The sequence below is a fragment of the Lutjanus erythropterus genome, chromosome 17, assembly GCF_056507025.1.
Source record: "Lutjanus erythropterus isolate fLutEry1 chromosome 17, fLutEry1.hap2, whole genome shotgun sequence".
NCBI lineage: Eukaryota > Metazoa > Chordata > Actinopteri > Lutjaniformes > Lutjanidae > Lutjanus > Lutjanus erythropterus.
The window spans coordinates 35,620,054-35,641,410 of NC_139333.1; the positions used below are offsets into that span (position 1 = coordinate 35,620,054).

The window sequence follows — 21,357 nt, forward strand, 5'->3', positions numbered from 1 at the left end:
TAATGAACACCATGTTCAAGCATAAGGGTGTCCATCAGTGCACGTGGCACGGGAACGCCCTAGGTGGGAGGTCAATGATCGACTTTGTAGTCGTGTCAACTGACCTTCGGCCGTATGTCTTGGACACTTGGGTAAAGAGAGGGGCTGAGCTGTCAACTGATCACCACCTGCTGGTGAGTTGGATCCGCTGGCGGAGGAGGAAGCTGGACAGACTTGGCAGGCCCAAATGTATTGTGAGGGTCTGGTGGAACCCTCTGTCACCTCCGGGAGAGCTTTGACCAGATCCTGGGGGAAGTTGGAGACGTTGAGTCCAAATGTTCTCCACCTCCATTGTTGATGTGGCCATTCAGAGCTGTGGCTGTAAGGTCTCCGGTGCCTGCCGTGGCAGCAATCCCCGAACCCGGTGGTGGACACTGGAGGTAAGGGATGCCGTCAGGCTGAAGAAGGAGTCTTATTGAGCTTGGTTGGCTCGTGGGACTCCTGAGGCAGCTGACAGGTACCAGCAGGCCAAGCGTGCTGTCGCCCAGGTGGTTGCGGAAGCAAAAACCTGAGTATGGGAAAAGTTCGGGGAGGCCATGGAGGACAGGGAGACTACAGGTCGGCCTCGAAGAGATTCTGGCAAACCGTCCGGCGCCTCAGAAGGGGGAAACAGTACCCTGCCAACACTGTTTACAGGGGTGGTGGGGAGCTGTTGACTCCATAGAGGAAGCAGAGTCTGGGGACCCAGAGGGCGACTCACTCATCACCCAAGCTGAAGTCACTGAGGTAGTTCGGAAGCTCCTTAGTGGCAAGTCACCGGGGGTGAATGAGATCCGCCCTGAGTACCTCAAGTCTCTGGATGTTGTAGGGCTGTCTTGGTTGACACACCTCTGCAACGTCGCATGGCAGTTGGGCACAGTGCCTCTGGACTGGCAGACTGGGGTGGTGGTCCCTCTATTTAAGAAGGGGGACTGGAGGGTGTGCTCCAACTACAGGGGGATCACACTCCTCAGCCTCCCTGGTAAAGTCTATTCCAGGGTACTGGAGAGGAGAATTCGGCAGATAGTTGAACCTCAGGAGGAACAATGCGTTTTTTTCCTGGTCGTGGAACACTGGACCAGCCCTATAGCCTCCGCAGGGTACTTGAGGGTTCATGGGAGTTTGCCCAATCAGTCCACCATGTGGACTTGGAGAAGGCATTCGACCGTGTCCCTCGTGGCATTCTGTGGGAGGTGCTTCGGGTGTATGGAGTTCGGGGCCCTCTGCTAAGGGCCGTACGATCTCTGTATGACAGGAGCAGAAGCTTGGTTTGCATTGTTGGCAATAAGTCAGACCTGTTCCCGGTGCATGTTGGACTCCGGCAGGGCTGCCCTTTGTCACCGGTTCTGTTCATTATTTTTATGGACAGAATTTCTAGGCGCAACCAGGGGCTACAGGGAGTCCAGTTTGGGGATGATGTTGTCCTGTTGGCTCCTTTGAACCAGTACCTTCAGCATGTACTGGGGCGGTTTGCAGCCAAGTGCGAAGCGTCTGGGATGAGAATCAGAACCTCCAAGTCCGAGGCCAAGGTTCTCGACCGGAACAAGGTGGCTAGCTCCCTCAAGGTCGGAGGAGAGTTCCTGCCTCAAGTGGAGGAGTTCAAGCATCTTGGGGTCTTGTTTATGAGTGAGCAGAGGATGGAGCGTGAGATTGACAGACGGATTGGTGCAGCGGCAGCAGTATTGCGGTCATTGCTACAGACTGTTGTGGGAAAGAAGGAGCTGAGCCGAAAGGCGAAGCTCTCGATTTTCCGGTCAATCTACGTTCCTACCGCCACCTATGGTCATGAACTTTGGGTCATGACCGAAAGAACAAGATCTCGGATACAAGCGGCTGAAATGAGTTTCCTTCGCAGGATGGCGGGGCGCTCCCTTAGAGATAGGGTGAGGAGCTCTGTCACCCGGGAGGAGCTTGGAGTAGAGCCAATGCTCCTCCATGTCGAGAGGAGAAAGCTGAGGTGACTCGGGCATCTATATCAGATGCCTCCTGGACACCTCCCTAGGGAGGTGTTCCGGGCATGTCCTACTGGGAGGAGGCCCCAGGGAAGACCCAGGACATGCTGGAGTGACTGTCACTTGGCTGGCCTGGGAACGCCTTGGGATCCTCCTGGAAGTGTTCAGGGAGAGGGAAGTCTGGGCATCCCTGCTTAGACTGCTGCCCCCATGACCCGGCCCCAGATGAGCGGAAGAAAATAGATGGATGGATGTACAAGTTTTAATTGTTGATAAATACTGTACATTGTAAACAACTGATTCATTTTCTACATGTGTACTACTTATAAATGCTAAACTTCATAGAGCTCATTTATATTGTACTAGAGCCATGAACACCAGCTTATAAGTCTTGTTTCACTGATCTCCTCTGACAGGAAGTTTTCATCTGTTGCTCCATTAATTATAATCAGTGGTTTGTACTGACCACAACCAGAGTCCACTCACTGTAGAACAATGATAAAGTTTATTTGAATTATCTCTCAAAACCATTTTTAAAAAGTGCTTTACAGATGAACAATAAAAACACATCGGGAATAAAATACAGAAGGCATTAAAAACAGTATAATAAACATAAGATATAAATGTACAGAGTATAAAATAAGGCTGCAACAAATGATTGTTGATTAATCGGTTGATCAATTAGTTATCCAGGAAATGTCAAAAAATGTTGATCAGTGCTCCCCAAAGGCCAAGATGACATCCTCAGAAACCAGTCACATTTAAGAATCAGAGAATTATGACTTAAAAAAAAAAATGACTCAAACCAATTAATCAATTACCAAAATAGACTGCAATTAATCTAATAATCAATTAATAATTAATTATTTAAATAAATCATTGCAGCTCTAGTATAAAACTTAATAAGATCAGTATAAATGACAAAGTTGGTGATATACAACTTTTAAAGTGATTTAAAGGAAGATGATGAGGTGAACCTGAGGGGTCCTGAAAGCAGAGACAGAGACCCCCTCTAGTGTAGTATATATATATTTCTAGTCTCTAAAGACACAGGAACAGGAAATATGACCTGGAGCCTTAAAACTAATCTGTATACACCAACTCACTGCTGAAGCTTCAGGATGAGTTGATCTACTGCATTGCTTCCCCAACTTTTTAGTCCATGCACCCCCTTCTACATCCCAAACAGACTGACACACCCCTGATCCCCCTCACCTTCAAAAAACAGCAACACAGTTGATGTCTAGCTGTTGCCATGGTGAAGGCAGTGCTCTCACATGCTATTAAAGATATCGCGAAAATTTGAACTAAATTGCAACTACATTAGACACAATGTGCCACATAAAGAACAAAGAGGATGACACATGCACAGGCTCAGAAACAGATACAGTCCACTCTGCCACTGACTCAAGACAGAGAGGTGGGAGTAGGCCCTGTAACATAATGATTTGAATAAAAAAAAAATTCAACCATTACAAATTTCCTCTTGTGCACCACCGACTGATCTACTGTATCAAAAGTCCAGAAAAACAAACATAAATTAAGTCTTTTACATCTGATTTCATTAAAGGAACAGTTCACACTGCTGATATGTTTGAAAACTGCTCACCATTCATTTCCATTGTTTTGGAGATTCTGCAACACTGTTACATTCTGTAAAACTCCAGCAGTGCTTTGTGGACTAAAAAACTAAACCTGATCTTCAATCAGCATAAGGGTGAGTAGATAATGACTGAATTTTCATTTTTGGGTGAACTATCCCTTTAAGAGATCATTTGAGACTGAGAAGTTTCTGATCTGAAAGGACTCCCAGAAACTAATGAAAAGATTTTGTCAACAGCTGGAAGTTAGAATCTGCTCTGTAGATAATATAAAACTTCAACCACTGGAGATCAGCAACATCTCTACTCACAGCTGCTGCTGCTGCTGTATGAAGCTGAAGTGAAGTGCATCTGAAGACGAGATAAATGAAACTTTTAAATGTTGAGGTAGAAAAAAACGTTCATGTTCACAAACAGACAAACATCTAATAACAATATTTAAAACACAACTGTATTTGAGTCTGTTAAATGCTACAAAAGTTACAACCAAAGTCCAACTGTACATCAGTGCAGTAACAGAACTGTCTTTGCACCTTAGTCTGCTGAACACTAGGAGTGGGCAGTACCAGAAAATTTTTGTTGGGTTTTGATCTGACACAAAATAATTTATGACTGGAATCTCCAATTCCATTATCGATACTTTTTGTTATTAAAAGCGGCTCATATGTTTCATGTAGGAGGGAGCAGTGTGCTGTTATTTATGGGGTGAATGCATCATCAACAAGCCAAATCTGCCTAAAATATATATTTTCACAGTTACACTAAAAGGTTATTATCAGATTCAGCCATTTTTATGTTTCAGCTTTGAAGTATATTATTTTTTCAATTCCATTAAAATTAAATAAGTTTCATTAAGATGAATATATTATTTTAATGCATGAATATATTATTCATTGGCAATTACAGCTTGAAAATCAAACATTAATCAACGCTTAATAATTGATTTGAATAAAATATTAATTTACCTACTGTATACTTGGATATTTCTGTGGCAGGATTATCATTTATTTCTAAAAGAATGTGATTGGACCGAAATTCCTTCTAAATGTTTGGGCAGGTTTGTTTGTGTGTGCAGGCTACGCAAGTTATATAAATGTATGTTGTTTGTGTCATTTTTATTGAAATAGTGATGCATTAAAGGAACAGTTTACCCCCAAATCATCAGCAATATAATGGAACTACAATAGATGACAGTCAGCTTGTGGTTTTCAAAGTGCCAGAAAACATTTAAACATTTATAGAGCTGCAACTAATGATTATTTTCATTGTTGATTAATCAATTAATTAATCCTGTCACGATCTTGTCACAATTGAGGAATCTAACTAATTAATTTATACTCCTGTGGCAGGTGTGATGCACGTGTTGTTTGAGTGACCACAGGCACAGACAGCAGAACAGGAACAGACGGTAAAATGTAGTAGAAAGAAACTGAGCCCTTGTTTGGTGTCAATTCTGTTGATGTCAGAGTTGATCTTCAAAAATGAGACAGTATCAGAGGTATCTATATTCTGGGATCGATCTGCCCACCCCTACTGATCATAGAACATTACACACATGGTGTAACAAAGCACAGTTATTACATGTCAGTGTGTTATACTCAGACATGTGAGAGTTCAATTATTAAAGCACCTAGAGGTTCAAATGACAGTCCTTGTTGTTCAGTAGGTCTGAAATCATCAAAAACCACGTCTCCTCTGGCACCAGAGAGAAAAACCAAATCAGTCAGATTTTGCTCTCACGGGGTTAAAAAAAATCACAGAAAAACAAGTAAAAACAGGCTACAGAGAGTAACCTACATAGCTGCCTTTACCTCCACAGTGACCTGTGTGTGCTGACAGAACTCAAACAGAGTGCGTGACAGTTTGCAGCAGGTGAGAGGTGATCAGGGTCCTTGTTGCTGCTGAGCTGCAGCTTGTCTCAGTAAAGCCTGAAAGTCCGGAGATAAGACCAGTTTGTGGTGGACGTTTCCCAGCACCATCATGTCTCCAGTGCGTCCATCAGAGAGACGCACAGACACCAGTTGCTGCAGGAGGAAAACAGAGAGAGAATAGTGACATCACATACTGACTCAGGAAACTGTCCTTTAGTTCCACAGTTTGAAACAGTGGTGATGATATAGTTAAGTGTTGCAGTTCCAAAATGTTGGGAGAAGCTTCACCAGCTTTTGGAAATGTTTTTCCTTAAAAGCAATATTTTTTTAAAAGGATATTACTGTTCAAAATGTCAGTGTATATTCAGTGATATATTTGACACACTTTGTTCAGAATAGAAGATATAATCCACTGCTAACTGCAGGCTCTTACACATCAAAACAAAGTTTTAAAAGGGTTACTTGAATGTTACATTCAATTTGATTCAATTTGAATTCATTTGATTGGACTGAAATTCCTTATAAATGTCTGGGCAAGTTTGTTTGTTTGCTTTTGTGTGTGCAGGCTACGCAAGTAAATGTATGTTGTCTGTGTCATTTTTATTAAAAAAAGTGATTTGTAAAGGGAACAGTTTACCCCAAATTCATCACCGATATAATGGAACTACAGTAGATGACAGTCAGCTTGTAGTTTTCAAAGTGCCAGAAAACATTTAAACATTTATAGAGGTGCAACTAATGATTATTTTCATTGTTGATTAATCAAATAATTAATTCTGTTACGATCTTGTCAAGTGTACAGCCATGTACTCTGCACGATTGGATTGATTTTTCAAGTCTTTCCTTTAACGATTATTTTCATTACTGATCAATCTGCTGATTTTTCCAAGATGATGTCCTCAAATATCTTGTTTTCTCCACAACCAAATGATGATGATGTCAGAGAGGAGTGAAGAAATCAGAAAATATTTACACTTAAGAAACTGAAATCAGAGATTTTTTTTCTTAAGTCAAATTGATTAACTGATAATCAAAGTAGTTGGCAATTAATGTAGTAATCGATTAATTGTTTTAGCTCTGTTGATTGAACAGCAATGTCTCTAAAGAAATCATATCCTGGTCATTCAAGATAATCCTCACACCTTGCTGTGAGGAGTTACATGTAGGAACAATTTTCTTTCTACCAAATTACACCTGCCAAATGTATTACTGTGCAGAAGGAAGCGTGGAGCTACTCATGGATCAGAGGCTTGAGCTGGTGACAGTGCAGGATGGAAATACTGCTGACATCCTCCTAGAACCACTGAGCTAGCTAGCACAGTGATGAGGTTGGTGGGTGTAGTTTGGTAGAAAGAAATAGATGTGCTCTCAGTGACTTTGGGTGAACCTGACAGTTTACTCTGCCTGTTATAATGCATGTTTGGCACACACACTCACAGTACCTGCAGGAAGGAGAATGCAGCTCCTTCAGAGACATCCATCACAACGTCACCCAGCTTCAGCTCCACCTTTCCTGACTTCCTGATCTGCAGTTTACCCAGAAATCCCTCTGGGAAGTGTGAGAGCACAGGGCAGCCATCCTTCACTGCAGCCTCCTGAAATCCACAGTGGATGTTTTTATTTGTATGTATGGAAATGATGCAATGCACCACATATTAAGCTGAAAAGCAACTAAAGACATGTTATCATGGCAACATCACAGTTTTGGTGTTAATGCTGTGAACTCACTTGTGCTTGTAGATGTGCAGGCCTCTTGTCTTCAGTCTTGCCGTCCTTCTTGGCAGGCTTCTCTGCTGCAGATCTGAGAGCAGGGTCGACCGTCTGTGCAGACGTCCGGCCCGGCATGCAGTCAGGAAGCTGCATGAAGAAGAGCTCCTCTCTGCCAGACAGCCGGAGCTCCTGCAGCACCTCCACCAGGGACGGCTGCTCTGCTTTGAGCTGCTCTGTCCTGCTCTGAGCTCCGCAGGATGGAGGTCTGAATACAGGAGGCTTCTCTGGACCTGTCCACATGACAACCACAGACACACTTCAGCAGGAGAATGGACTGCAGCAGAATACACACAGACATGGAGCGCCAAGTAAAAAAATGGTACTCATTTATTCTGTATTAGTATTTAGTGTGAATTTTGTATTTTTCTTGAATATGTCATACTGTGTGTGCATTAAATGTTATGTGGAACTCAGATTTGTTCCAAAGTGTCACATGTACAGAGCCACAGAAATGCATATTGCTGCAGTGATTCAAATGTTCATGACAGTGTCAGCAGTGAGACAGCAGCAGCAGCAGTTTCCTCACATGTCGTGCTGGTCTTCAGTGTTTGACTGCTGGACTGACTCAGAGGCAGCTGGATGGGTTTCAGCTTGGCATCGTTCCTTAGACCTGGATCATCTATGAACTGTGGGGGCAACGTATAATATCAGCGAGGAACAATGATGACAGGAGGACAATTATTATTATCAGGAATGATAATATTAATAACAGTGTTCCTCCAACTTTTCCCAAGTCAAATTCATGCAATTTTCAAGCATTTTCACCAAAGCCGGTCGGTCCGATACGCACAATACACATATTGCATAGGGCCCAGCAAGGTATGCAAGGGCCCCGCCTCCCCCTCATGTCAAAGCAGGTGTCAGTGTTTACAACTTTGATGAGAGAATGAAGCAGAACTAAAGAGAAAATAACATCTAGAGAGTGAATGCGGTGAACAGTAATCAGGTAAACTTGTGTTCCTCCTCTCCTAGTTTGATATCATTCATTCACAATAAGTTGATACTCCTCCCTCTGTCTGTCTGTCTGTCTGATGTTACATATGTGTGTCTCCTCTGAGGAGACCAGGAGTGTAAAAAGTATTCAGATCCTTTACTGAAGCAGAAGTACTAATATCACACTGTAAAAATACTTCACTACAAGTAAATGTCCTGCATTCACAAAACCTTACTGAAGTAAAAAATATTTAAATATTATCAGATAAATGTACTTAAAGTAAAAGTATTCATGTTGCAGTAAAATGTTCCTGTCAGTGTTATTATGTCTGATGTTTCTGGATTAATATTATTGATTTAATGTTACTGCTGTTTATTGTTGTAGATGTTTAAGGTTGAGTCCATTTTAACTACTTTATAGGCCACTGTTGGCTGGTTTAATCTACAGCAATGCATCATGGTCTATAAGACCATTTAAAGTCTATAGCATCACTGTCCTGTGAGAACCACGCTTTTTTTTCAGCTTTATGGATTAAAAAGTTCGGTATTTGCCTCCGGGATGTAGTGTAGAAACATAATGCTGGATAAAATGGAACTCAAGTAAAGTACAAAATAAGTACAGTACTTGATGTAAATGTACTTAGTTACTGTCTGCCACACAAAAATCGTAACTATCCTTTTAAAAGGGACACTTCACCCAAAAATCCAAAATACAGATTTTTACTTTCACCTGTAGTGCTATATATATATGTGTAGTTTATCCACCTGGATAGTTTTGGTGTGAGTCGCAGGGTTGTGGAGATATCAACAGCATGTCTGCCTTCTCTCCAATATCACACAACTACATGACACTCAACCTGGTGGTGCTCAAAATATCAAAAAATTATTAAATTAATTATTAAATTAATCAACAACTTTATTCCGGTGAAGGCAGACTTCTTTACAGCTGATATCTCCACAACTCAGCAACTATAATACCAAAACTATAATAACTGAATGAATAGCACTACATGTAAAAGGGACAAATCATATTTTTGATTTTAGGGTGAATTGTCCCTATAAGGTACAGCAGCTAGCATGATGTACTCACATCATCCCTCTGTAGTTTACACAGTATCTCATCTTCATCCTCCTCTGACTCCTTCCTCTCTTTCTTCACCAGTTTGCACACAGGAGAGCTGGTGGCATCCTGCAGGTCTGCAGCTCCACGCCAGCCTGAACACAGACAGGAAGAGGAGTGGCTGTAAGTGAATATTTACATCCCACTGACAAAGGATGACATGAACAAGTCAGAGAGGATGTCCACCTGTTTTGCGCACAGTGTCGGCAGGACCCTGTTCAAAGATGGAGTGAGACTGGATGGTCTGGGGCCTCTCTCTCCTCCTCCCTCTGTTCTCTCTCCTCCTCTCATCCCTCTCTCTTCTCTCCTTCTTTGGAGCCACACGGATCTCTTCCTTCAGCCTGGAGAAGAATCACACATGATGACTGCAATCAATAAACACTACGTTCTTCATCATCATTCAGCATTCATCATTAAAAAGGAGACTGATGGTCACTCACTCATCTTTGCTCTTCCTCACAGCGTGGACGTTTGGCTCAAAGGTTTTCTTTGAAAAAAAAAGAAACAGCACTGTTAGTATTTGTTGAAGTTCAACACCAAAATGCTCCAAATACATAATATATTTAATGCTGTAAATGCTTTATAGCAGTCAGATTCAATGTTACAGGATTGTGACGTCTGTTGATGTCTTGTTTTGTCCACAACTCAAAAATATTCAGTTTAGTGTCAGAGAGGAGTAAAGAAACCAGAAAATATTCACATTTAAGAAAAAAAAAACTAAGATAATTTGGACGTTTTTCATGAAAATATTACTCAAAGCAATTAATTGATTATAAAAATAGTTGGCGATAAATTAAATAATTGATTAATAATCAATTAATCAGTGCAGCTCTAATCAATATACTGATATAGACCGATATAGCAGTAATAGGTTGATACAGGGCCAATAATATCGCCAGACTAATAGCTGTCAGGCTCTACTTTACAACATAGTTAATACTGTTAGACATTTTGATTTAAACAGATTGTCTACTTGTAGGTGTTTATTCATTTCAATCTAATGTTTTGGGGTATTTTCAGTGTGTCAGTGCTTCAGTATTATACTGTAAAGTCATATTAATAATCACCCCCTGTGGTGTGCGAGTCATTACCTTTGGTTTTTTGAGGGCTCCCCCAAGTGTAAGGTCTCGGGTTCGGAGTGACGTTAGTCTTCCAGGTGGAGCGGGGGAGGACAGACTCCTGACCCGCCCTGGAAGTCCTCTGCCCGGGCTGAAACTCAGCGCGGCCCCACTGCCGAGGCCGGAAGAGGAGCCGGGAACACCGGCTGTAACGTTATCCCCCGGGTCACTCATTTTGTGTGTCTCCTGCTGCTTGTAATATTTGACGTTGCTGGTGTGTGTAACGTTAGTTAAGACGTTTCACATGAACAAACAGCCTGTTGTTCCTCTGCACATCATCAATAACCTTACAGTATGGGGCAGACTGTGCTTTTATTTTGGAGGGCAGCCGTCCCACATCCGTTTTTCTCTCCGTCTTCTCTGAGTTTACTGTCTGTCAGCTCTTACGTGTCTCTCATCACTGACTCCTTCAGAGATATCTATTCACGTTTCTTTCTCTCTGGCCTTTAAAACATCTTATTCACGTTGAAAACACGTTGAATACAAGTACAGTGTGAGATGAGCACAGCACCACACACACAAGTTAACACCAGCTTATTACCCTCCATTTTGTTCGCTCTCGCGCTATAAAAACATACTGCGCCACAACGCAAAGCTGCACTCCCGAAGACAAAAATGCTTCCGCTTGAGCAAAACACGACCCGGTTAGTTCCCAGGAGTTACATTGGGTCTCACTGCACTGTACAGTCTCCTCTTACAGGCTTCTGTATCTTTTCGGTCGTAACCCGGCGGGGTTTCCGGGCGGTGGTTGCAGAAAATAAACAGTTATGAGTACAAATGTTACAAATATTCAAAGAGTGATATTTCTCCAGCAGTTCCGTTTTGCCGCCTGTTTTATTTGTCCAGCTCAAATGGGTCCTGTTTCCTTCCTGCTGTGCTGCTGTTGTTGTTGATAAACGGCACTACGCATGCGCAGCCACCAGAGGGCGCTGTTTGTCTGCTGTGTGACAATGAGCTGTTTTCCCTCTTCCACTCCTCCCATCCCCACCATAGACGCGTTTCTGTCATTTTTTGGGAGATAGGCAGAGGTGGGAGTAAGTAACCAATCTGCAAGTTATAAGTGACAAGTTATAAGCCTCAAAGGGATAGTTCACCCCAAAATTAAAATTCAGTCATTATCTACTCACACTCATGCCGACTGAAAGTTGGGTTTAGTTTTTAGTCCACAAAACACTGCTGAAGTTTCACAGGAAAACGGTGTTGCAGAATCTCCCAAACAATGGAAGTGAATGGTGAGCAGTTTTCAAATGTAAAAAAAAGCACTTAAGTCATTTTTACATGCATACAATCATATTAAAATTAATATTTTGTGCCAAATTATTGATTATTTTTTGTAAGTAATCATGTAATAAGTGCAATAATGCAATAGTGACCTGCTCACACTACGTTATCCTGTTTGATACATGGTTATGTACCAAAATAAAACCAATAGTTTGACACAAAATATTAATTTGAAATTTATTTTAGTAATTTAACAATTATTATATCTTCTTAACAACAGTCTGCTATATAGAAATAACAGACGTTAGAATGCAGTAACTCACCAATCAGAATCGAGTATATAACAAAGCCGTGCAATAATGTGTAATAAATATCTTTGGCCTAATGCAAGAACAGTCCACTTTGCATCAGCGTCCTGCATCACCCTGCTAGGGTTTATTTTGCAATAATGACCTGGCTCACCATACATTATCCCTCACAGATCTATATTCACCACGACTGATAGTACAAACAGAATTTTGTATAGTGCATGGTAGAACAGGCTGGAAGTGAGGAATTAAATATATTCTGTTTTTGAGGCTTCAGGTTTCTCTTTTGTGAAGCCAGAGTGCAGAAAATGTGATCCCTCCCTGTTTCACATTCAGACATAACTGCTTGCTGACGTTGCACACATAATAACAAACCAGAACTTATGCTTATTTCCACCTGTTATCACCATAATGGTTGAGTAAATGTACTTACATAAAGCACACTCCACCTTATCTTATGTATTGATATCAACCTCTCTGCTTAATAAATGTCTGCAGATTAGATAGAGGAGACATTTATATAGCTGGCTCTTTATCTTTTGTACTCACAAAATGAGGGAATTGAACTTTTACAACTACTGTGCTTCTGCACTTGATACACAAACTGTGTGTGACAGAGGAACAAACAGATATGACAGCAGGTAATATTAGCTTGTTTATGCTGACATTATGAGCTACATTGATTGCATGTCTCATCCCTGCAACTAACGATTAGTTTTCATGAATGATTAATCTGTTGATTATTCTTTGTTGATAAAATGTCAAAAAATTGTGAAAGTCAAATGATCAGTTTCCTAAAGCCCAAGCTGACGCCCTCAAATGTCTTCTTTCATTTGCAATCCAAAGATATTCTGTTTGCTATCATATAATATAAAACAAAACTAGAAAATATACACATTTGGGAAGGTAAAAACAGAGAATTTGGACATTTTTTTCTTTGAAAAATGACTCAAAGCAATTTATCGATTATCAGAATAGGTGCTGATCAATTTCATAGTCAATTAATACTCGATTCAGCGATGAATCATTGCAGCTCTACCTCCACTCATGAGACAAAGATACAGAGAGGGTGCAGAAGAGAATGAATCCAATAAAAATCCCCTTAACAACTTTTTATTTTTATAACAGTTTATTAACACTAACAAAAATATCTGATATGATTTGAATATTAAGTGATGGAAGCAGCTAGACACTGAAAAATAATCAGCTGGGTTGAGGTTTGCAAATAGTTTTAAATAAAGGAGTTGATTTTAGAGCTGTGTTTGGCTATAAACAGCCCAGAGAAGCTTTACCCTGAATTCTCCATCATTTCAACAAATCACCTCCTGAATAAAGACAAAAAAATAAATAAATAAATAAAAAATAAAGCGCAATAATAAAAAGGGATTGGTAACAATTAAAATAAAATTTCTGATTTCAATTTCTCACTTTCCTTTTCATTATTTTGATATAATGTCGTATTTCGTTATGCTCTGGTCCTTTTACACATGTTGTAGGATGTGGCAATGACAAACACAAGAACGAGAAATCCAACTGATGCTGACAAGCCAATCACCGCCGCCATGTGATTATTCTTTTCTGGAAATGGAGACAGACAGAACACATGCAGACAAACAGATGAGACAGCAGAAACCACACAGGACCAGACTTCAGAGTTCAGACATTAAGAACTGATAAGATATGACTTAACAGCTGTTAGGTAATGTAATGCAATTCAAAGGAGTCCTGTAATAAATGTGACCCTTTTGATCCTTAGAATGGTCAGTTTCTATAGAGACGAGATAGATTAGATCAGATAAACTCGTTCAAAGTGCTGTATATCTTTTGTATATTTGTATTACATATACTGCCACCATACACAGTAATGATATTGGTTTATTCTCACCTCAGATCATCACAAAATCATCTTAGCTCACGGACCACCTACTAGCTTATTCTGGAGTTGTTGGTTCACCTCACACAGATGGCTCAGTTGTCTTCACGTGACCACAGCATGGAACTTAAAGGGATAGTTCACCCAAAAATTTAAAATTCAGTCATTATCTACTCCTCCTCATGCTGATTGAAGGACGGGTTTAGTTTTTCAGTCCACAAAACACTGCTGGAGTTTCACAGGAAACAGTGTTGCAACAATTTTAATGAATTTCCCAACATGCCAGGCTGATTTGAAAGACATCATTTACACCGTATTTTTGGTTTTTGGTCTTCACTGTAGATCCACAGTATAGAGGCATTTTATGTTCTGTTTTGTTTTCTGGCTGTGTTTTTTTCCATTTGAAAACTGGTCATCATTCACTTCAGTTGTGTGGGAGATTATGATCGAACTGTCCCTTTTTTCCGTGAACTGTCCGACTTTAGTGATGTCTGCCTTCTCTCAAATATAATGGGACTAAATGGCACTAAAAAAAATACATCTGAAAAATTCTAAACCTCTTTCCAAAAATCTTGGCCTGGTTACTCAAGCTAATCCACAGACCTTGTTGTGAGCAGTTTCATGTAGGAACTACTTTCTTTCTACTCAAAAGAAAAGTAGTTCCTACATGAAAGTGCTCGCAACCAGCTCTGTAGATGAGTTTTGGAAAGAGATACTGGTTTTGAATTTTTCAAAAGGTTTTTTTTCCCCCATTGTACACATTTATATCTCAAAAACTCTGCAGCTCACACCAAAAAATCTAGATAGATAAATGGCACTACAGGTCAGGGGAAAAATATGTATCTTTTGTTTGGGGGTAAACTATCCCTTTAAGTTACATGATTACTTCATCTTAATGATATCTTAATGAGGGTACTTAGCAAACCTTATATCTTTTGGGGTGGTATGTGGTGAAAAGTTTGAGAAACACTGATTTAGTCTATGCCAGAGACATAATTTTCCTGGGAAAAATTGTAGTAAACATAACTGGATAGTGGAAGCAAGGCTTTACTTCATAATGATACATTAAAGAAAAAAAAAGTTGTCTATTTCTACTTTAAGTTCTGGATCCTCTGGACAAAATCTTCACATTTCTTGATATGATACATGTACATCCCAACACAAGTCCAGAGCTGAGCTAGCTCCATGAAAATTAAGCAAACTCCAAGATGCTTTTGCCAAACTAACTGTCCTAAGATGAAGAATTAACCGTTTCTATGTATTGATGACACTGAATGAATGGAACACGTGCCTATACTTATACACTGACCTTTGTTGTTTCCTGTTGTGTTTTTACTGGAAACCAGCATGTGTTTGGTATTATTCAGTTGTCCATCATTGACCTCCGGTTTTATCCCCAGTAGATAGCACATCAGTGGGTACACGTCAACCAGGTCAAAGGGATCTACCACCTTGTTTTTCTGGAAGTCCGGCCCCACCACCCTGAAGATGGCTTTCATGTCCATGGCTTCATTGTCAAAGCCATGCTCTCCTTTGTTGAAGTTCACAGGTAAAAACTATATGAACAGAAATCAGACGTTTCATGAGAAACATAGTCATATAATAGAGTTTGGGCTTCATAGCATTTATTTGATAGAATATAGTGCAGAAACTGGCAGGTAATGTGAGGTCACAGAGAGAGGGGTGGCAAGAAACTAGTATCTCCAGCTAGGTTTTAACAGGAATATTCTGATTAAGTTGGAAGTGTCTTAGGCTGGAGATGTACTTGTTTTAAACTACGTGTTGCAATAGCATCCCCATGCATCTTGGCTGCCCCGCATATTCTGCATCCGTATGGAGCGATGGTTATACGCATCCTCAGAAATGAATGCCACACATGTGTAAATGCATGATTAAACAGCAAGTACATCTCCGGCCTTAGACAACTAGTGGCTCCCAGAGGTGTTCATTCAGCTTCACTCTTGACACTGAACTCTCTTGCGCCCTCAGTAATGCACCTACCAAGTGTGAAGTTGATCGGTTCTCAACAGTTCTTGAGATGTGCAAAGGACTATTGGCCAAATGTGACCAAATTTGTCAAACAACAGTGTTCAGGAGATATCACAGAAGCCCAGCTTTATCCACAATGTATGGAATGTTAAACATCTGAGAAAGTTTCTTGATCCAGAGATGTTCTGTATCAAGTTTGTCAGAATTTGTAGGAGGAACAGCAAAAAAACAGATTTTGATTTGGATTTGCTGGATCTGCTATCTCCACAACCTGACTTCAGATAAGTGGTTGAAGATGGATGGATTGAGATTTGGACAGAATTCAAAAAGACAAAATTGTTTCTGAGACTTAAAGTTCCAAAGTTAGAAGATAAAAAGTTAAGTTTGTTGTTTTAATGCCACAATCTGGATAAATTCCACCAAATTTACAGTGCACTCCCTTGGGTCCTTGGCAATATACCCACCAAAGGTGAAGCTGGTTGCATAAATGCTTGTCAAGTAAACTGAAGGACATACATACACACAGACAGATATATAGTAAGATAACATTGATCTTTAAAGACAATCAAACGTTTATCGACACTTGGAAGGAAGCATAAATGTTAAGAGACATTAGTAAGGCTAGCTAGTAAAGGTTTTTGCTTGTGATAAACAATGATGAGACCAGCCACAAAGCTATGTAAATCATATATTGTTACATTACCTCAGTGTTAGCTAATGTCAGCTTCAACACAAATGTTTTACGCTGCATTACCGCTCCACCACAGCTACAGATGTGACAGCACTTGGTCTTGACTTTACTTTGCCCGCCTTGGTCTTGGTCATGAGTTGGACTCAGTTTAGGTGATCTTGACTACAACACTGTCTCTAGCCTAGATAAAGTTTTTAGTTACAGCTTGACGGAAAGTTTTTCAAACATTCACAGTTCCTTAAAATTCAGACACTCTTTGAACTCTCACCCCACTGAATATGAACAACTGTACATTCTCTCACCCCATTGACAATGTATCCAGGGTCAGCGATGAGGATGATGGGCAGGAGTCGAGGATGTTTGCTGTAGTGCAGTCTAGCCGGCATGTCCTCCTTTTTATACACATGAAGGTGAGGGTGGCTTCCTTTCAGAGCCTGGTAGACCTTCTCCAGCTTCCCCTCTTTAGGAAGCAGCATCCCAACAGGACCGTAATCCAACAGCTGAAACTGGATATCCCTGAAGCTGAAGCCAGGGATCTTAGAGAGGATGATCTCGTGAACTAGTCCATCCCGTAGAATTCTATTCATCCCGTGGTCTGCAGTGATGATAATGTTAAGCCGGTCAGTAAGACCATGGTCTTGGATCTTTTCTCGGATGTAGCCCACAGTACGGTCCACTTGCTTAACCATCTCTTTGAGTTCTGGCGAGTCTGGTCCATATTCGTGACCTGCCAAATCTGGTTCTCCGAAGTACAAAGAGACAAAGTCCAGGTCTTGTTTGTGGAACCACTCCCCAATCACTTTGTCGATGTTCAGCCTCCAGTCTATCTCATTTGAATGGTCATAGAAACGAGGTTCCACTTGCCTAAACTTAACAGTCTCTCCTTGGTAGGTGGCTGCTGTACCAGGGAAATGCAGAGAGCCTGCTTTTAGACCCTGGAAAAATATAAAAGAATTATTAATTTACTTAAATCTGCTTCAAGCCACTCTGAAGAAAGATAGCTGATTATTGAGTCTCCACATGTTGTTAAATACTGACACTCTGGTTGGATCCACCAACCCAAAGCAACTGTATTTGACAAACTTAGGACACGACTCAGCAATCATGTATCTGTCTCCAAAGTTTGTATTATTGTAACTGAGGACATCATCAACTCTGCATCATCAACATCTTTAGGCAGGTAGACAGCAGATAAATAAATCTAATTAACCTGTCTCTGTGCTGTTATCCAGATGGGTAAGCTGCCATTGTCCCAGTAGGAATCAACAAACTGAGTCATGTAGTACTGCTTCTTCTCCTGAGTGGTAGTGTTGAACCATATGTTGTGGATTACTCCGTGATTCTCGACATAACGTCCTGATGAAAGGAAAGGAGAAAATGGAGAAAAAAGTTTATGACCTTACCATTTGGGTGGGTAAGAAAAACATTTTTAGCGTTATAGCCAGCTATGGGTGCCATTTATGGAAAGTCTAGAAATGTTTTGTTCATAAAGTTTGTGTCTATTTTTTCCCATTTCTAACTTAAGATTTTAGTCGTATAATTATAAGACAAATCTTGGTCAGAGCTTCAATATAATTTTGCTAAAGACAAAGGCTATAGAGAGCCTAATATTGAGGTCAGACTACAAGATATTTTTATCCATTAATTAAAATGGTCATTGTGTCAGATTAGGCAATTGTGGAGTCATAAATTCTTGCTGTGTCATGGCTGAGACATGACAGACTATACATTGTTCCACGACAATCATTGTTTGCAGTCTTTCATGATGTCACCAGAAAAGAAGGGTTCATGATGGGCTTCCAGAAGAAACAATGACTTCTGAAGTGAAGTGTATGATAAAAGCTATCTTGTGCTCAGAAAAGCCCTAAAAACATATATGGCTCGACGAACCTTTTAGCTGTTTCTCAGTTCTACCCAGTTCTACACCAATAACATCACTCCTCTTTTGCTTTACCAACCTGTAATGGGAGGTTAAAAAAAACAAACAAACATGCTAGTCTTTCTGTTGGGACGTCTTGCAATGTCCCAAATGCACCGTTGTTTGTTGTCCATTATGACACACTACACAGTATAACACGATCGATTGTCATGCCTGATGCACAGTCATCATTTCTGAACCCACCTGACACCCTATGTCTTCCAGATCAAACTATAATCAGGCTGATATCATGTAGTCTTACCTCAGTGTAAGACATTAACTTTGGGAAAAATATGAATGGTAGACACTTGCAGGAGACATTATTTGTTCCCATTTGAACTGTGCCACAAATAACATATTTAAATTACACAATTAAAAGGAGCTATAATACCTGTGTTTTTTCCTACTGGGATGCAGTCACACAACATAGGAGTTGCTGATATAACACTTCAGGTAAAACAATGTTTCAAAGGGCAGTGAGATTGTTGTTGGTGATGTATATTGTGTGAGATAAGAGATGTAGTTCACTGAGTGGTTTCACACAAATTAAACTTGTGACTTTATTATTGTAAAGTTATACTTTAAATTGATAAAACATCACATGTGTAATTCATGGCACAGTTCAGACGGACTTGACTTAGGCTCTCCATAATATAAAACTGGCTGGTGATGAAAGTTACCATGTACATCACTTTCCTCCAGATCAACCAATAGCTAAACTCAATTGCAGTAGCCAAGTTTCAACCAGTAGAGGGCAGTTGTCATGCATATTTGTAACACAATATGTAGAATTCACACATTATGGATTTAAATGTCAAGATTTGGACCAGAGTCAAACAACATTACTAAATGCTCACATACATTATTTTTCAGCTGAAAAAAAAAGTCAGAGTCAATGTTTTTGCCATTTGCAGTGGGTACTACATTAGAAATGGAGGTGCAAGAGAAACATGAAAAAGAAACAGTTCATCACACAGACAAAAAACAAAACAGTACACAAAAAACACAGGATAAAAGGAAGAACAGAAACAAATGCAAATGCCTTGCATGAATAAGCCCGACAAACAGTCCTACTCAGAAATAAAGCACACAAATGGAGGTACACAAATCAGAGCGCGTGTGCATGAGTTACTTTTAAAGTTCAGTTATACAATTATAAAGTGCATATGCACAGATAGCTTTGTGTGTCCAGATTATGAAGTTTGTAAGGACATGTGACACACAAGGGACAGTTTATGCAGGTAAAAAAAAAAGAAAAAGTGCAAATAGTCCATGTGCACATGTTTTACTTCCTAGATCAACTGAAGGTAAACAGTGAGGGACTCCACCATCAGGACTTACAGTTATTTAATCCACATATTGCACTTGAGAAGAAACTTTCTGCAAAGTGAGTGGTGGAACATTTAATAGAACGATAGCGTCTGCCTGAAGGAAGAGGAACCAAGAGACTGGCAGCAGGACGACATGAAGGCTCACTGATTATAGAAGAGGCACGGGACACAAGATGAGAACTATGAAGATCCTCGAGGGCTTGCAGGCTGACACCAGTTATCACCAGTTACACACCAGTTATTACGTACCCAAGAGCAAGTAAGAATACTCTCAATAATGCACTGACAGAATTTAAGTAGAATCTGTTTATTTTTTGTGAAATTTTTGAGTTTTTGCAAGAAGAAAAGTCATTGCTTGGACTTTAACAATAGTTTTGTTGTTATCGTGCCAGGTGAGATCATCAGAAATAGTTACACCAAGGAACTAAATATGGCTTTCGGGTTTACTTACTCTTTAAGTTTTACATAATATTATAATATTAATATAATATTATAATAATGGGCAGTATACAATCTAATTATCCAGTGAGTGAGTATACTAAATGTGAGCAGTTATTATGCCTACATTCACCAAACTCTGTGCCATATGAGAACTTTTTATCATTTTGCCGTTTAACATATAAATCATTAGCTATTGTTTTTACCTGTGAGCATTGTGAAGTGTGAAGGGCTGGTAATGGTGAGGAAGGGTGGAGTAACGTAGACTGCCTTCACCCCATCCTCGGCCATCTTATCCAGGTTTGGGGTTTCAACATCACGGTCGTAGTCCCAGCGGAAGCCATCGAAGGAGATGAGCAGCACCTTGTTTCTAGTGGAGCCAGTAAAAACAGAGTCCTGTGGCGGGGCAGCAGCACAAGGAGAGCTGGCAGTGAGACTGAGGACAGTTAGGAAAAGCAGCTGCAGCATGACTGAAGATTCAGACCCTTTTTTTAAACTGTGTTGACTTTTTATATCCTGCCACTATAATCCTCAGGGTCCTAAAAGAGGACCTGATTGTTCCTCTCCTCTAACTGAAATAGTGTGTCTGAAATTTACCCTGAGGTTTATATATGAGACTACATTGTACAGAGTGAATGGATACACCCCTAAGTAGAGTTAGATTGGGATATTAATCAGTCCTTATCTACCCATAAGCACCACAGGCCTTTATTAGTGTAATGAAGTAATATGATAGGGAGTGTGTGTGTGTGTGTGTGTGTGTGTGTGTGTCATATCATGGAGAGGTGTTGACCACAAACTCTAAAGCTCATTTTATTAGTTATATCTTGAATTTATTACTTTTTCAACCTGTAATAATTACAAATACTGTATTTTACTATAATGTATCTGAATCTTAAACATTTTCAGTGTACAGCTTTCCTTTTTCTAATAAGCAACATTCAGAATCAGAATCAGAAATACTTAATTGATCCCTGGGGGGAAATTATTCGTGTTTCAGATGCTCCCATTCAAGAGTAGAAAATATACATAGCATAGAGCAAGTAGAAGAAGGGACTTAAAGGGACAGTTCAACTGGGGATAGTTTAACTGTACTTTTGACAAGACAATGCTTATATCACATGCACATGCACCAAGATGTTTGTGGACCAAGAATATTAACAGCAAGGACTTTGTTCCTGAAAATATTGAATAAATATGAAAAA

General features: G+C 40.2%; 2 protein-coding genes across 4 annotated transcripts; both read right to left on the minus strand.

Annotated features, from left to right (window-relative positions):
* Positions 1-3,629: 3,629 nt before the first annotated feature.
* Positions 3,630-11,534, minus strand: LOC146312532 (DNA-directed RNA polymerase III subunit RPC4). Of its 2 annotated transcripts, XR_014772171.1 has the most exons (9): positions 10,357-11,534; positions 9,706-9,752; positions 9,452-9,606; positions 9,236-9,360; positions 7,739-7,838; positions 7,171-7,442; positions 6,885-7,037; positions 5,383-5,595; positions 3,630-3,922 (listed from the first exon to the last, which is right to left on the minus strand). XR_014772171.1 is itself a non-coding variant. In XM_084740722.1 (8 exons), the coding sequence occupies exons 1-8, from the start codon at positions 10,555-10,557 to the stop codon at positions 5,455-5,457; spliced, it is 1,194 nt and encodes a 397-aa protein (XP_084596848.1). In that variant the 5' UTR covers positions 10,558-11,533; the 3' UTR covers positions 5,180-5,454. The 2 variants fall into 2 exon arrangements, 1 of the variants encoding a protein (XP_084596848.1); XM_084740722.1 differs by lacking the exon at positions 3,630-3,922 and having other exon boundaries at positions 5,180-5,595; positions 10,357-11,533.
* Positions 11,535-13,022: 1,488 nt separating this feature from the next.
* Positions 13,023-20,741, minus strand: LOC146312533 (ectonucleotide pyrophosphatase/phosphodiesterase family member 7-like). 2 transcript variants are annotated; one of them, XM_084740720.1, is made up of 5 exons: positions 20,359-20,740; positions 17,676-17,821; positions 16,768-17,400; positions 15,095-15,341; positions 13,023-13,490 (listed from the first exon to the last, which is right to left on the minus strand). In XM_084740720.1, the coding sequence occupies exons 1-5, from the start codon at positions 20,618-20,620 to the stop codon at positions 13,378-13,380; spliced, it is 1,401 nt and encodes a 466-aa protein (XP_084596846.1). In that variant the 5' UTR covers positions 20,621-20,740; the 3' UTR covers positions 13,023-13,377. The 2 variants fall into 2 exon arrangements, with proteins under 2 accessions (XP_084596846.1, XP_084596847.1); XM_084740721.1 differs by lacking the exon at positions 13,023-13,490 and adding an exon at positions 13,840-13,911 and having other exon boundaries at positions 20,359-20,741.
* Between the last annotated feature and the right edge of the window lie 616 nt (positions 20,742-21,357).

Excerpts from the sequence above, each read along its gene's own strand:
- LOC146312532 (XM_084740722.1), bottom strand. The coding sequence starts at position 10,557 with ATGAGTGACCCGGGGGATAACGTTACAGCCGGTGTTCCCGGCTCCTCT. Across the intron at positions 9,361-9,451 it reads CGACACTGTGCGCAAAACAG|GCTGGCGTGGAGCTGCAGAC; the intron begins GTGGACATCCTC and ends GTCTGTGTTCAG. Across the intron at positions 5,596-6,884 it reads CTGCATTCTCCTTCCTGCAG|CAACTGGTGTCTGTGCGTCT; the intron begins GTACTGTGAGTG and ends TTCCTCCTGCAG.
- LOC146312533 (XM_084740720.1), bottom strand. The coding sequence starts at position 20,620 with ATGCTGCAGCTGCTTTTCCTAACTGTCCTCAGTCTCACTGCCAGCTCT. Across the intron at positions 15,342-16,767 it reads CTGGATACATTGTCAATGGG|TTTTTACCTGTGAACTTCAA; the intron begins GTGAGAGAATGT and ends CTGTTCATATAG. Across the intron at positions 13,491-15,094 it reads CACAACAGGAAACAACAAAG|AAAAGAATAATCACATGGCG; the intron begins GTCAGTGTATAA and ends CTCCATTTCCAG.